The sequence below is a fragment of the Acanthochromis polyacanthus genome, chromosome 6 (genome assembly GCF_021347895.1).
Source record: "Acanthochromis polyacanthus isolate Apoly-LR-REF ecotype Palm Island chromosome 6, KAUST_Apoly_ChrSc, whole genome shotgun sequence".
NCBI lineage: Eukaryota > Metazoa > Chordata > Actinopteri > Pomacentridae > Acanthochromis > Acanthochromis polyacanthus.
The window spans coordinates 2,846,445-2,860,401 of NC_067118.1; the positions used below are offsets into that span (position 1 = coordinate 2,846,445).

The 13,957-nt window shown below is 41.2% G+C and overlaps 1 protein-coding gene across 3 annotated transcripts in view; it reads right to left on the reverse strand.

Moving 5' to 3' along the window:
* LOC110972003 (L-rhamnose-binding lectin CSL3-like) overlaps positions 1-13,957 on the reverse strand; it is a 31,258-nt gene that overhangs the window by 11,839 nt on the left and 5,462 nt on the right. For 2 of the 3 annotated variants that reach the window (XM_051949212.1, XM_051949211.1), the window contains exons 6-10: positions 13,340-13,408; positions 13,093-13,225; positions 11,443-11,546; positions 10,291-10,359; positions 10,047-10,179 (exon numbers count right to left, since the gene is read on the reverse strand). In XM_051949212.1, the coding sequence (XP_051805172.1) occupies positions 10,047-10,179; positions 10,291-10,359; positions 11,443-11,546; positions 13,093-13,225; positions 13,340-13,408 (508 nt within the window). Of the gene's footprint in view, positions 1-9,090; positions 9,435-9,537; positions 9,642-10,046; positions 10,180-10,290; positions 10,360-11,442; positions 11,547-13,092; positions 13,226-13,339; positions 13,409-13,957 lie in introns of those variants that run through there. The other variant, XM_051949213.1, reaches the window with a different exon arrangement.

Consider the following 13,957-nt stretch of genomic DNA (forward strand, 5'->3'; position numbering starts at 1 on the left):
CTCTGGTAGCTTGTCTGATGCTAGGGTTAGCTTATTAACTGATCAATGACAGAGATGGGGCGTGTGACTGTGAGAGATAGGTTTTATTTCACTTTCATCAGCTAAAGCATGGTTTGAATATGCATTACAAATGAATGTAACTTGCACACTATAGCAGCGCTCGATTTAAGGCCGAGAGGTCCGGTCGCCCAAATGACATTTTTTGGGCCACCAACATACGTCCATTTAGACATTTTTAGGAGCCAAAATCAACTTTTAGTGGCCAAAAAAATTAATCCTACTTGTTTTTTTTTTTTGGGGGGGGGGGGGGGGGGATCCGCACAGCTATCACTGGTCGCTGGGCAAAGTGTGCCTTAAAACCCCCCACGGCCGTGAAAAGTCACCCACTAATGAGCAGCACATTGTCCGGAGCTCCTAGCGGGCGACTGGGACGTTGACAGCCGGAACAGGTGCGGTTTGTCCCGGGCAGATGAGCGGCGAGGAGCGGCAGGTGTTAGCCGAGCAGCTAGCGGGGGATAGCTAGCCAGCCGGGGAGTCTGAGCAGTCTGTAACCGGGGAGAGCAGTCGGCAGACCCGCCGAGTTAAAAATGACAGCTCCGGTGGCTCGGTGCTTTCCGTTCGCGGTGCTCAGGTTCAGTTGGTGCTGTCCTCCGGATGCCGCCACCACATTCTGGGCTGGTTCTGGATCCGACGGAGTCTCGTGGACTCCCGCAAGATGTTAACGACGTTAACATCAGCGACAATAAAGTGTTCAAATTTGAAATTAAATGGGCCGAAATCCACGGATCCGCGGAAAATTGCCATCCCTGAAACTTGGATTTGGAGGTCAGTAGCCCAAATCAAAATATTTGGGCCCCTAACCAGCGTGTTTTTTTGTCATTGTTGGTCGCCAAAATCGGTTTTTAGTCGCAAATGGCGACCTGGCGGCCGTCTAAATCGAGCGCTGCTATAGTGGTAATACTTTGAAGATTAAGCCCCCAGTTTTAATTTTCTGACAACATCTGAGTGAAGACACTGGTCTGTGTTGGAGTGATCAGGATGAATTACATTAACAGGCTTCATGATGAGAAAGACATCATGTCCACCACAGCAAGCAGCTGTCTGACTGAGAGCATCCTCAGCATAAACGAACCTGACACGAGGCCTCTGATGGTTGAAGATGAAGGCGTCCCTATAATGATCTTATTTGTTCTGTCATTCCAAATCTTCTATTTCTGAATAAAGAGGCGGAAATTAAAAATGTTTTTTTATCCGATTCATCGATTAATCGAAAAAATAATCGGCCGATTAATCGATTATTAAAATAATCGTTAGTTGCAGCACTAATATATATGTATATACATATATATATATATACATATATATATATATATATATGTACACACACATTATTATATATATTATTATACACACACACACACACACACACACACACACACACACACACATTATTATATATATCATTATATACACACACACACACACACACACACACACACACACACACACACACACACACACACACACAAGGCTCTAGCATCAGTAGAATCTGATAGGTGGTTCCATTGTTGTGCTATTTTGCTGTTTTGACTTGCCATAGTGTCTCCTTCACTAGTGTCTTTCTTGTAACTCCTTCAGAGGAGTCATGGATGTCTTGGTGTTCTCCCTCACTAAGGACCTCCAGGTTGAAGGTGAACACGTTTTATTTTCATCGTATCTTTGGTCTAAATTTACTCCTTTAAACCAAATAAATTTCCATATATTCATTCACTACCAGTCCATGGTTTGAACACATCTTCTCATTCAATGCTTTTAATTTATTTGTACTATTTTCTACATTGCAGATTAATACTGAACGTTAAAACTTGTTTGTTTCCAACATCATTCTACATTTATTATTTTATACTTATAGCTTTATTTTTTGTATTAATCTAAAACATAGGAAATAATTAGATAAAAACCACTGAATGAGAAGGTGTGTCCAAACATTGGACTGGTAGTGTATTTATTCTCTTACGGTAAATCTTCCTGAACAGAAGTCCTCTACACTGATTAACCCACTCTGTAAACACTGGTCATGATTGCTGGGAAATCAGTCCCAGTTTAACCCAGTTTACTGGATCCACCTGGAAACAAACAGAACACTTTAGACCCATTCAGACTCACCATGGCCCTATGTGAGTACACCTCCTGCTTCAATTAACACTTTAAGACCCACCATTGTGCAAGTCCACCAGGACATATTTTTACATTCTGTAGTGCTGTTTGTTGCACTATTTTTATTTGCTTTACATCAAAATAACCCTTATATCCCAGGTTTTAATAAAATGTTTTGACTTATGTCTTAACTACTATAATAAATTGCCCGAAAGTGCAATAAACCATTAAAATGTGGAAATCGCATTTGTTTTTTCTCACATAAATTTCAAAATACAGAACTTACATAGCTGTATTCCTCAGATTTGTAAATGTAAAAATGTTGCACTAGATCCTTTGGAACCACAGTGAATCCATTTGAAGTCTGTACATAACTTGCTTTTTGAGATATAGTCAAAAATGTAACCATCCATCCTCTATACACCGCTTTATCCTCACTAGGGTCATGGGGGGTGCTGGAGTCTATCCCAGCTGACTCGGGTGAAGGCAGGGGACACCCTGGACAGGTCACCAGTCTGTCACAGGGCTACATATACAGACACACAATCACACTCACACCTACGGACAATTTAGAGTAATCAATTAACCTCAGCATATTTTTGGACTGTGGGAGGAAGCCGGAGTACCCGGAGAAAACCCACGCATGCACAGGGAGAACATGCAAACTCCATGCAGAAAGATCCCAGAAGGGGATTTGAACCAGGATCCTCTTCCTGTAAGGACAAAGTGCTAACCACTACCCCACTGTGCAGCCCAAAAATGTAACCTGTAAAAAAAGAAAATAAGTAACAGTGCACAATTTCCAAAGACAAAACATTAACATCAAAACAAACTATTCACAACAGTGCAATCAAATTTCTAAGCATGCCAGATCCTCATGAGCACACATAGTTTATGCACAGAGCACGGTCATTCATAAAAAGTACATTTGAAGTTAAAAGAAAATTGATTTTAGTGAGTTGAAACTTCTGAATACAGGAATTGTTTCTTTCAAACTCCATATGCAGTCAGGCCAAAATATGGACACAAACATGAAAAAACTATTTACAACCACAGTTTCCTATTTAAAGTTGTTGCTCAGTCCCACCAGTGGAGCTGTGGTAAGGTTTATGACAGTTCCTGTCCACAGTGACACAGAGCGGCACTTCAGTGCATCACACATGAGGGGGTGCACTTTCCACACTACTTGCACCTGCTGCCCCCAGCTGTGGCCTTTTTAGAGCCAGATGCCCCCTCAACTATAGCAGCAGGGATATGATGTTGGCTTCCCAGGACTTGTTGTGAGGACACTAAGCAGAGTTCTGACTGCTCCTCCAGTTTGCCACGCAGTTCTTTGTGGAGCAAAACGCTGTTTGTCACAGCAATGTCGATGAAATGATGTAGCGCTGTCAGGTACCGTTTCCTGCTCCTCCTCCATGAAGAATAGGAGCCAGTCAGCTGGTTGGACAGGTCCAGTCCTCCCATGCAGCTGTTGTAGTCCTTCACAGCTGCTGGTACCTCCACCGCTGCACACTTCCTTCCAGCCTTGCACATCCTCTTTACAGCATCCCCAGAGAAAGCAGTGTGACGAGTGGAACACACACTCACCTCTGGGTCAGAGGTCAACAATTATGTGATCACGACCTGTCACGTAATTCTTCCATTTATTTCAGCATAGAACTTGCTGCAAATACGGTCTTGTTTATAATGATTTTTGTTCCGTGTGCTTTGATATGTAGTTTTACAAACTGCAACCAAAAAGCACTCTGAGACCTGGGGAAGGAATGAAAATCGTAGCACCAGCGCTACGCTAGGTTCTAAAGGGTTAACGTCTAAATTATAATCAGAATTATAAAAGAGTCCGTTTATTAAACCTGACTGGGGTTTTTACAGCGCTGTTTGATCTTTGCCGTTGGATATTTTACTGTAAATTTTGGCCCATTTTTCCTCCTATAAAAAGAAAATATCTTTATCAGTATATTCACTGGTGCCGAAAACTAAATTCTCTGAAATATTTTTGCTGAATTTTAATAGTTTTATATTTTTGCAGGCCTGAGAATGATTGGATGGCACATTTTGAACTATTGGTCCTTGAAAATGGTACAAAGTGCAAAAAATTACATTTGGGGTGGTACTGGGGAAGTTCCTGTAAGTGGATGGATCCATATTTCTACTAAAATACAGTCTGTTGAGGCTCTGACATGAGTAGAAAACAATGTGTGTGAAGCCAGATTTCCACTGTCTTTGCTATTCTGAAATGAAATCAGTCCAAGATGATTCAAAATCCTCCGATAAGACTCCAAAAAGAGATAAACATTGTCCAAAATAATGAAAAATCATCCAAAATGACGAAAGATTTGTCCAAAATAAGGTAAGCATTGAAGAATATGACTGACAAAATCCAATCAAGCTTGTTTAAAATCACTCAGAATTAAATTAATGGACATTTATTAAAGTAGAAAACTGCAAAATGAACAATTATTAAAGCATAGAACTGCAAAATGAACAATTATTAAAGCAGAAAACTGTACAAATAATATTTATTGATAAAATAGTTTAAAGCCTCCTAACTGTGTCTAAATGGATGGATCAGATGTTGTACAGAACGTTTTTTAAAAACTGACCCGTTCTTCTCACATCTTGTGTCTGTTGACTAAAATAAGCACAAAACCAATGTGCACTACATTCAGTTTGTAATTGTAAAAATATGGTCAAAATAAGGTAATTTAATCATCAGAATCAGGCAAAAGTGCTGTGAAAAGATACAAATCACTTCTGTAAGAAGCACGATTACCGACTTCCGGTATGGCGACGAGCTGAGTGGACCTGCTCTAACCAGCTCCTCTACCCTGTTGGCTAAATCCGTCTTATATACTGCTTTTAATTCTGAGAAACACCTCCAGTTCGATAGATAAGTTTGGGGTAATGCCAGCGTCACAGAAAAAACTCGGTGAAGGGCGAAATAGAACTCTTCAAGCCACTTTATCGGACTTCGCGGAGTCCAACACGCTAAAGCTATGGATTCTCCCAAGACCAGTGCTAGCCCGACTCCGGAGATGATGTCGGAGGAAAGCAGTGACCGGGCGACGGAGGAGTCCGGCCCTACACCCACTGCCATCCTGACTGCCATCAACGACATGAAAACGGAATTTGCCTCCAGCTTTGATGGCCTATTATCCGCCATTGAAGGGGTCAGGAAAGACATCACTGACTGTGCGGAGCGCGTCACGGAGGCAGAGACAAGGATCTCCACTACTGAAGATAATGTGGCTTCGCTCCAAACAAAAGTGCAAGTCCTAGAAACCAGAAATAGAGACTTGGAGGAGAAATTACTAGATCTGGAGACCAGAGCAAGGCGTTCAAATTTGAGGCTCGTCAATCTACCGGAGATAGAGGAGGGTGAAGACGCGTGTGCTTTTCTGGAGAACTGGCTCCTGGACGCGCTGGATCTGCCGCCGGGGCGCACCAAGCTGGAGAGAGCGCACAGGATCGGGCCAAAGGCGCACAACAATACTGCACCCCGAACGCTGATAATGAAGTTCCTGAGCTCCAGCCAGGGATAAAGAGCTGGTGACGAGAGCAGCCAAAGCAAAAAGAGAAGTGCACTACAGGAATCAGACGGTGAGGTTTTACCAGGACGTGGCGGCAGGTGTTCACAAGAAGCAGAAGGAATATGACGAGGCGAGACGGGCAATGGGACTCCGATACGGCATCATCCCACCTGCCCGACTGATTGTGACTTATAAAGAATGATCCTTCATTAAACGGATCGGGTCAGAAGAGGGAACGGACTGAACTGTGGAGAAATAGTCTGGGATCCACAAAGTAAAGGGAACTGCTGATGAGGAAACAACAGTACAGTTTGAGCCGCCTCACATAACCGATGTTGATGAGAAATTCTACCTCTGTTAAATATTGTTCATTACAATAAGTTCAAGCTCAGAATTTCTAGCAACAGCTAATATTATAGCTGTTTAAATATTATCTTCTGTCCTTCTCTCTGTGGCAAGAGTTACTAGGTAAACCGTGTTTTTGGTTGCTGTCACCTTGGTACCTTAAAAATACCCACTTATTCAAGTTCTTTGAGTGATACACTGAGATCAGAGTGTGAAATTTTATTAAATTTTGAATATAAGGAGGTTGTTATTGAAAGGAAAATGTTTTCTTGTTGTATGGTAGCATAAGAGGGTAAGGTTAGTGTAACACAACTGGTTGTTTTTGTGTGTGTTTTTACTAGTTTAGTGATTTGTTCACCGGGGACGTCTACCTGGAAGTTTAAAGTTTATGGGGAACGTATTCAGGCTAAGTGTTCTGGATTTGGGAGAGGGTTCGTGTGTAGTGTTTTTCATTAGTGTTCTTCATGTCTGTTTTTGGTTGATTCTTTTTTCAAACTCAGAATGTTTGGGGAGTATTACTGTACATGCTACAAAATGTCCAGCGAGATAAAAATGAAAATGACTTCATGGAACTGCAGGGGGTTAGGAAAACTTAAGAAAGTCAAACAAGTCATGAACAGGTTAAAATCAATGCAGTCCAATATTGTGTTCCCTCAGGAAACACAATATTGGACCAAAGCTCAATGGCAAACAGTGAACACGTTTAAAACATCTGCAGTACAACTGGCTGATGCGATTATATATGACTCCTGTTAAATTGAATAAATTCTACAACACAGTACCGGATGTTTGCATAAAATGTAACAAAGAAAAGGGCACAACTTTTCATTGTTCGTGGCAATGCTCTCAGATAGGATATTTTGGGCAGAAGTGAGGAAATACGAGAGATAAAATTATACTTGGATCCTAAAATATTCCTAATGGGTATCGACCCAGCTAATTGTAACATAAGGAAGAAACATCGATTATTTTTAGATATAGGCCTGTTGTTGGCCAATAGAATCATTGCCTGAGCTTGAAGCAGGTGGATAGACCAAGGAGAGGTAGATGGCTTTCTGAATTAACAGCATCTCTGCCCTTAGAGAAGATTACGTATGCAATCAAAGGTAAGCAGCCCATTTTTGATAACATTTGAGGCCCATTTATAAAATTTCTTGCAAATAAAGACGTGTCTGGTTTGGTGGAAACACCTGAGGATGAGCCTTAGCCCCCTGCAGCTCTCTTGGGAAAATGTTTACTGTCTGGAGCAGTTTGACCATTTCGTACACTTCCTAATGTATGGGTAAGGTGTATCTGTGTGCAGGCTTAGTGTGTGGCTGGTGTCGTACTTACTCTCCCCCATATGTATACTGTTTTATTTATATTATTTGATTCTTCTTGTTTTATTATTATTGTTATTATTTATTTTTAATTTTTTATTTGAGTGGATGCTTTGTTGTGCCTTTGGCAATTGTAACACTGTTCTACTGGTTTGAGGGCATCATTGTATGTGTTTCGTGTCTGAAAATGAATAAAGACATTGTTGGAAAAAGAAGCACGACTACCATGAAAAGAGTCAAAATCACTGCACTAAGCGATGGGATTATCACAGACTCAGAACTAATCTGAAATCTAGCAAAAGTGTCTAAAACTGCTTAGAGTCTGTTTGAAATAACTCAAAACTCATTCAAAATGTATCATAAATTTGTCCAAAATTCATCTAACTTGGCCTAAAAACTCAACAAATATTCTGTGGTGTTATGCTCCTGCTCCTGTTCCTCTCCGTCCTTCCTTCCTCCTTTGTCCTGTCTGTCGTCTGTCTCTTCCTATTCTCACTCTCTCTGGTCTCTCTTCCTTATATCTCACTGTCCCATGTCATCTCTCTGTCTTTGTCTGGTATCTCTGGCTCCCTCTGTCTGCATCTGTTGGTTTCTGTCTTTCTGCCTGTCTCACTCTCACTCATCTGCTTACACTCCTCTGATTACTGCCGTGTGAATCAGCTGCACTGATCAGCCCATTTACTTCAATTGAAGACCAGTTACATCTGCACTATATAAACCCAGCTCAGTGGCTCACTCCCTGCTGGACCACAGACTTCTGTCTCATCTTCCAACCACCACAGTTTCATGGACTAAACTCTGCCTCTGTACTCCCACTGGTTCCTGTTTGGTTCCCACCTGGACTCACTTTCCCCCTTTTTGGACCTGTTTTGTTCTGTCTCAGTCTGCTGTAACTCCGTCTTCTGTTCTGCCCTGACCCTGCTTTCCTGCCCCTTCAGTCTAGTTTTTTTTTCCTGTTGTGAGTATTCAGTTTTGTTGGATTAGTTTTAGTTTGTTTGTCTGTGGGTTTCTTGGTTTTTAGAGTTTTCTTGGTTTAGAGTTTTGCTGTTTTTGTGGTCTTGTCTCTTCTTCCAATTTTGCTCGGTTTGTCAGAGTTCAGCCCGTCCTCCCTGCCCAGTCATCCCTCCTGTTTCTAGTTTCCCCTTAGTTTGTGTTCTTATTTTTATGTATGTTCTAAATAAAGATTCATTTTCCTGCTGAAACCAGTTTGTCTGTTTCTGTGCCTGGGTTCTCTGACTTTCCCCATAACGGTGAGAGTGAACACAAGAGTCTTTGTACACTGCCAACATCTGAGCAACTGAACAGCCAATGGATTACCAGAACTACTGATGTTAATGGAACTCAGATGTCTCCAAAATGACTCAAACCTCATCTAAAATTATTAGAATGGGTTCAAAATGACTTGAAAGTTTCCAAATCAGTGATAATATGCTCAAACTGACTAATTTGACCAAAACTAAACATAATATGTTAGTTCATCCAGAATAGATTAAATTTAGCAAAATGTGTTCAAAGTCATGAAGAATGTGTGCGAATTGACCCTAAAAATTCTGAACCCCAAACAAAACTCTCCAAATGTTCTGCTGTAAGAGTGAACACAAGAATCCTCATGCACGGCTGAACACCCAGTAAGTTCGTTTTCTGGTAATTCTAAAGCAGGAAATAGCTTTTATTTAGAGTGTTAAAAATAAACAAAACCTCAAAGGTGTGAACAAGAACACAGCCCAGACTCCACCATGTTGATGCCAGGTATATGTATTTATTAGCATAATGAAGATACAGGTACAGAAGAATATGATGAAATAACAGAAAAAAGCTGATAAAGACATTCAATCAGGAAGGAACAGGAATCTTGAACCTGCGGTAACTATGTGGCCAAATGTGCTGGCCATATGTGGACAGTTGACCAGCCTGATCTAGCTTGAGCTGTCCAGATACTTTTGGTCATTTATTTACCATTTGAATTATTGTTTTTTTTTTGTTTGTTTGTTTTTTGCTGATTTCTGCTTTAGTATATGTTTCATCCAGAGCTCAGATGGTACACTGTGATGTTTGACTTTAGGCTTTTATCCAATCACAGGAGCTGCAAAAGAGCAGATCAGATATCAGTTTTACATTAAGTTATTGACCTGCAGGACTTTTTTTTTTCTAAACTGAGAACATTTGAGTCATGTGAAGCTGCTTACCTTCACAGGTGTAAGTCACTTCCAGATACTTGTAGGTTCCCCTGCAGGGGTCTCCAAACTCTGAGTTGTTGGCTTTGATGGAACAGTCACGTTTCCCATTACAGCTGTGGATGTGGATGAATATGAGTTAGCACTTGTTCATGTACAGAATATAAATATGAAATCACACACAGGAAGTCTGATAACCATGGAGAAACCACAAGGAAGAAGAAGGAGCAGATCAATGATCAAGGATTTCTACAAAGACCATAAGAAACTCTTTTAAAAATCAGTTTTTGTAGTTTCCAGCTTTGAAAAATGGTAAAATGTTGGGCCTTTTTTTATTTTTATTTTTTTAAAAGCCAGTAGAGACATTTCTGTTAAGGTCAAATATACACACAGCAACTTGAATTATTAATTTCAGTGATGAAAAAAGTTCTGTTGATTACATTAATTCCATGGTTTTCTCATTAGTGATTCTGATCGACGAGAGAAAAGCAATGTTTAACAACAGCAGCTAGAATCTGTACCGTTCAGCTACTTTTCCAGACAGCCGTGAGCAGTGGACGTTCTGGATCTGATGGGCCGGACGTCCAGAGGAACATGTGGTTCTGTCGTGGCGTCCATAATCAGCCCTGAGGACGGAGATAACGAGTCCTTGATCTGAAGAAGAAAAAGAGTTTCAGAAGCTCAGAGGGAACAGATCTGACAAAAAGGAGGAAATCATCATGAAGATCTAAATATGTTGATGGTGTTGACAGAACTGGATCTTACCACACGTCAGGTAAGCCACAGAGCCCTCACAGGTCACAGAGTGAACTTCATGGGAATCGTCTCCAGGTTCTAACAGATCAGAGATCAGGTTCAGTTCACATCCAGCAGCTCAGTCATCTCCTGACACACTTTTAAAGCTCAAAGACTCCCGCACTCTCACCTGCAACCTCAGGTGATGTTAGCAGTGAAAACATGCAGCTGCAAAATGCATTAAGTCCAACAGTTTTCATAGTTAATTATCCATGTATGTGCAGACTGTTGGTCTAAGGCAACTCTCTGAAATCAGCTGTTGTACTGTGAACACAACCAAGTTTAGATTAGATTCAACTTTACTGTCAACACACAGAGAATGAAGACAACAGAAGGCAGTTTAGAATCTGACCAGAAGTACTGAAGGAGCAGAAAGGTGCTCCATAAAACTGATCAAACTCTGTCAGGTTCCTCAGGGATCCTGAGTCAACAAAACTTTTCAGGTCCAGACACTAATTCTCAGTTGGATTGAGGTCTGGACTCTGACTCGGCCTCCAGAACTTCCACCTTGTTTTTTAAAAAACATTTCTGAGGATGTTTGTCTGTTTGCTTTGGTTCATCATCTGGATGGAAAACAAATGTTCTCCAAGTCTCAGTTCTCTTCAGACTGCATCAGGTTGTCCTCCAGGATTTCATTTACCGTCTACCTTTACAAGCCTTCCAGGACCTGCTGCTGAGAAACATCATGATGCTGCCACCACCGTGCTTTCTAATAGGGTTATTACCTTTGTGATGATGTTCAGTGTTTGGTGTCCATCAGACATCATTTAGTCTGATAGTCAAAAAGCTCCATTCCGGTCTCCTCAGACCAAAGAACCTTCTTCCAAGTGACTAAACAATCTCCACATGTCTTCTGGTGAACTCTAATTCAGATTTCATATCACCGTTGTAACTCCTTCAGAGGAGCCATAAGTGTCTTGGTGGCCTCCATCACTAATCTCTTTACTGCAACTCCTTCATTTTGTGTCAAAAATGCAAAATTAACTTTGATATGATTCAGTGATGAAAAGCAATAAAAATGGAGAGCTTCAGATGGAGATGAATACTTTTTGTAGACACTGTAGTTTTGATTCTAGTGTTGCCTCAAACTAATGCTTGTCAAAGCTTCTCGGAGCTGCTTACCTTCACAGGTGTAAGTCACATCCAGGTACTTGTAGGTTCCCCTACAGGGGTCTCCAAACTCTGAGTTGCTGGCTTTGATGGAACAGGACATTCTCCCGTTACAGCTGTGGGTGTAGATTAATATGAGACAGCACTTTGTTTATGTCCAGAATATAAATATGAAATCACACACAGGAAGCCTGACAACCATGGAGAAACCACAAGGAAGAAGAAGGAGCAGATCAATGATCAAGGATTTCTACAAAGACCATAAGAAACTCTTTATAAAATCAGTTTTTGTAGTTTCCAGCTTTGAAAAATGGTAAAATCTTGGACCTTTAAAAAAAAAAGCCAGTAGAGACATTTCTGTTAAGGTCAAATACATACACAGCAACTTGAATTATTAGTTTCGGTGATGAAAAAAGTTCTGTTGATTACATTAATTCCATGGTCTTCTCATTAGTGATTCTGATCGACTACAGCTGCTGACTCCTCTGATCCAGTTTAAATAGAACCCATTAGATCCACTCATTAGACTCAAACACTACAGTGGGAAAGTCTGAGGAGCTCAGCAAAGATCTGAAAAAGAAAATCATTGACTTGAACAAGTCAGAAAGTCACTTGGAGCCATTTGAAAGAAGCTTCAGATCCTAAATCATCTGTTTGTCAGAATAAAGTTCATGGTCCAGTTGTGTTACTGCCACCATCAGGAAGAAAACACAAACTATCAGCTGCTGCTGAGAGACCATTGGTCAGGATGGTCAAGAGTCAAGCAAGAATGATGAAAAAGCAGGTGTGAATGAATGAGAAGCTGCTGGAACACAGCTGTCAGTGTCCACAGGGTTTTACATCAACATGAGCTGAGAGGATCCATGAAGAAGGAAGTTCTTCCTCTAGAAGCAGAACCTTAAAGCTCCACTCAAGTCTGCTGCTGATCACATGGACAAAGAAAAGACCTTCTGGAGGAAAGTTGTGTGGTCAGATGGAAGAAAAACTGAAGGTGAGGCCTTTAACCCCAACAACACCAAACCTACCATCAAGCATGGAGGTGGCAGTATCATGCTCTGTGGAACTGGAGCTTTACACAAAGTAAATGGAATAATGAAGAAGGAGGATTACCTCCACATTCTTCAGGAAAACCTAAAACCATCAGCAGAAGGTTGATCTTGGACACAGTTGGATGTTTCAACAAGACAATGAGTCCAAACACACATCAGACGTGGTAAAGAAATGGTTCCATCAGGCTGGAATGAAGGTTCTAGACTGGTCTCCCCAAAGTCCTGACTTAAACCCATCAAGAACCTGTGGACTGATGAAGAAACAAGTCTGAGTCAGAAAGACAACAAGTTTAGTTGAACTGAACCAGTTCTGTCCAGAGGAGTGAAACCAGAAGAACTGAACCAAATATTACATGTTTCTAGAAGACCTTTAGTAAATCTCTGAAAGAACCTCAATTCATGATTGTTTTCATGACAAAGATTCATGTTTCAGTGATTCCATCATAGAAAATTCAGAGTTCTGTGAGTCATTGGAAACTACAGACTGATATGATTTATGTGGTCTTTAAAAGTGGATGGAAACTTTGGTTCATGACTACGTCTGTCATGTGAGAAAAGATGAATGTGTGCAACATTCATCACATTGTTTAACAACAGCAGCCAGAATCTGTACCGTTCAGCTACTTTTCCAGTGGGCCGTGAGCAGTGGACGTTCTGGATCTGAGAGGCCGGACGTCCAGAGGAACATGTGGTTCTGTCGTGGCGTCCATAATCAGCCCAGAGGACGGAGATAACAAGTCCTTGACCTGAAGAAGAAGAAGAAGAGTTGGAGAAGCTCAGAGGGAACAGATGTGACAACAAGGAGGAAATCATCATGAAGATCTAAATATGTTGATGGTGTTGACAGAACTGGATCTTACCACACTTCAGGTAAGCCACAGAGTTCTCACAGGTCACAGAGCGAACTTCATGGGAATCGTCTCCAGGTTCTAACAGATCAGAGATCAGGTTCAGTTCACATCCAGCAGCTCAGTCATCACCTGACACACTTTTAAAGCTCAAAGACTCCCGCACTCTCACCTGCAACCTCAGGTGACGTTAGCAGTGATAACATGCAGCTGGAAAATGGAAACAGTAAAGTCCAACAGTTTTCATAGTTAATTATCCATGTATGTGCAGACTGTTGGTCTAAGGCAACTCTCTGAAATCAGCTGCTGTACTGTGAACACAACCTAGTTTAGATTAGATTCAGCTTTAGTGTCAACACACAGAGAATGAAGACAACAGAAGGCAGTTTAGAATCTGACCAGAAGTACTGAAGGAGCAGAAAGGTGCTCCATAAAGCTGATCAAACTCTGTCAGGTTCCTCAGGGATCCTGAGTCAACACCACTTTTCAGGTCCAGACACTAATTCTCAGTTGGACTGAGGTCTGGACTCTGACTCGGCCTCCAGAACTTCCACCTTGTTTTTTAAAAAACATTTCTGAGGATGTTTGTCTGTTTGCTTTGGTTCATCATCTGGATGGAAAACTAATGTT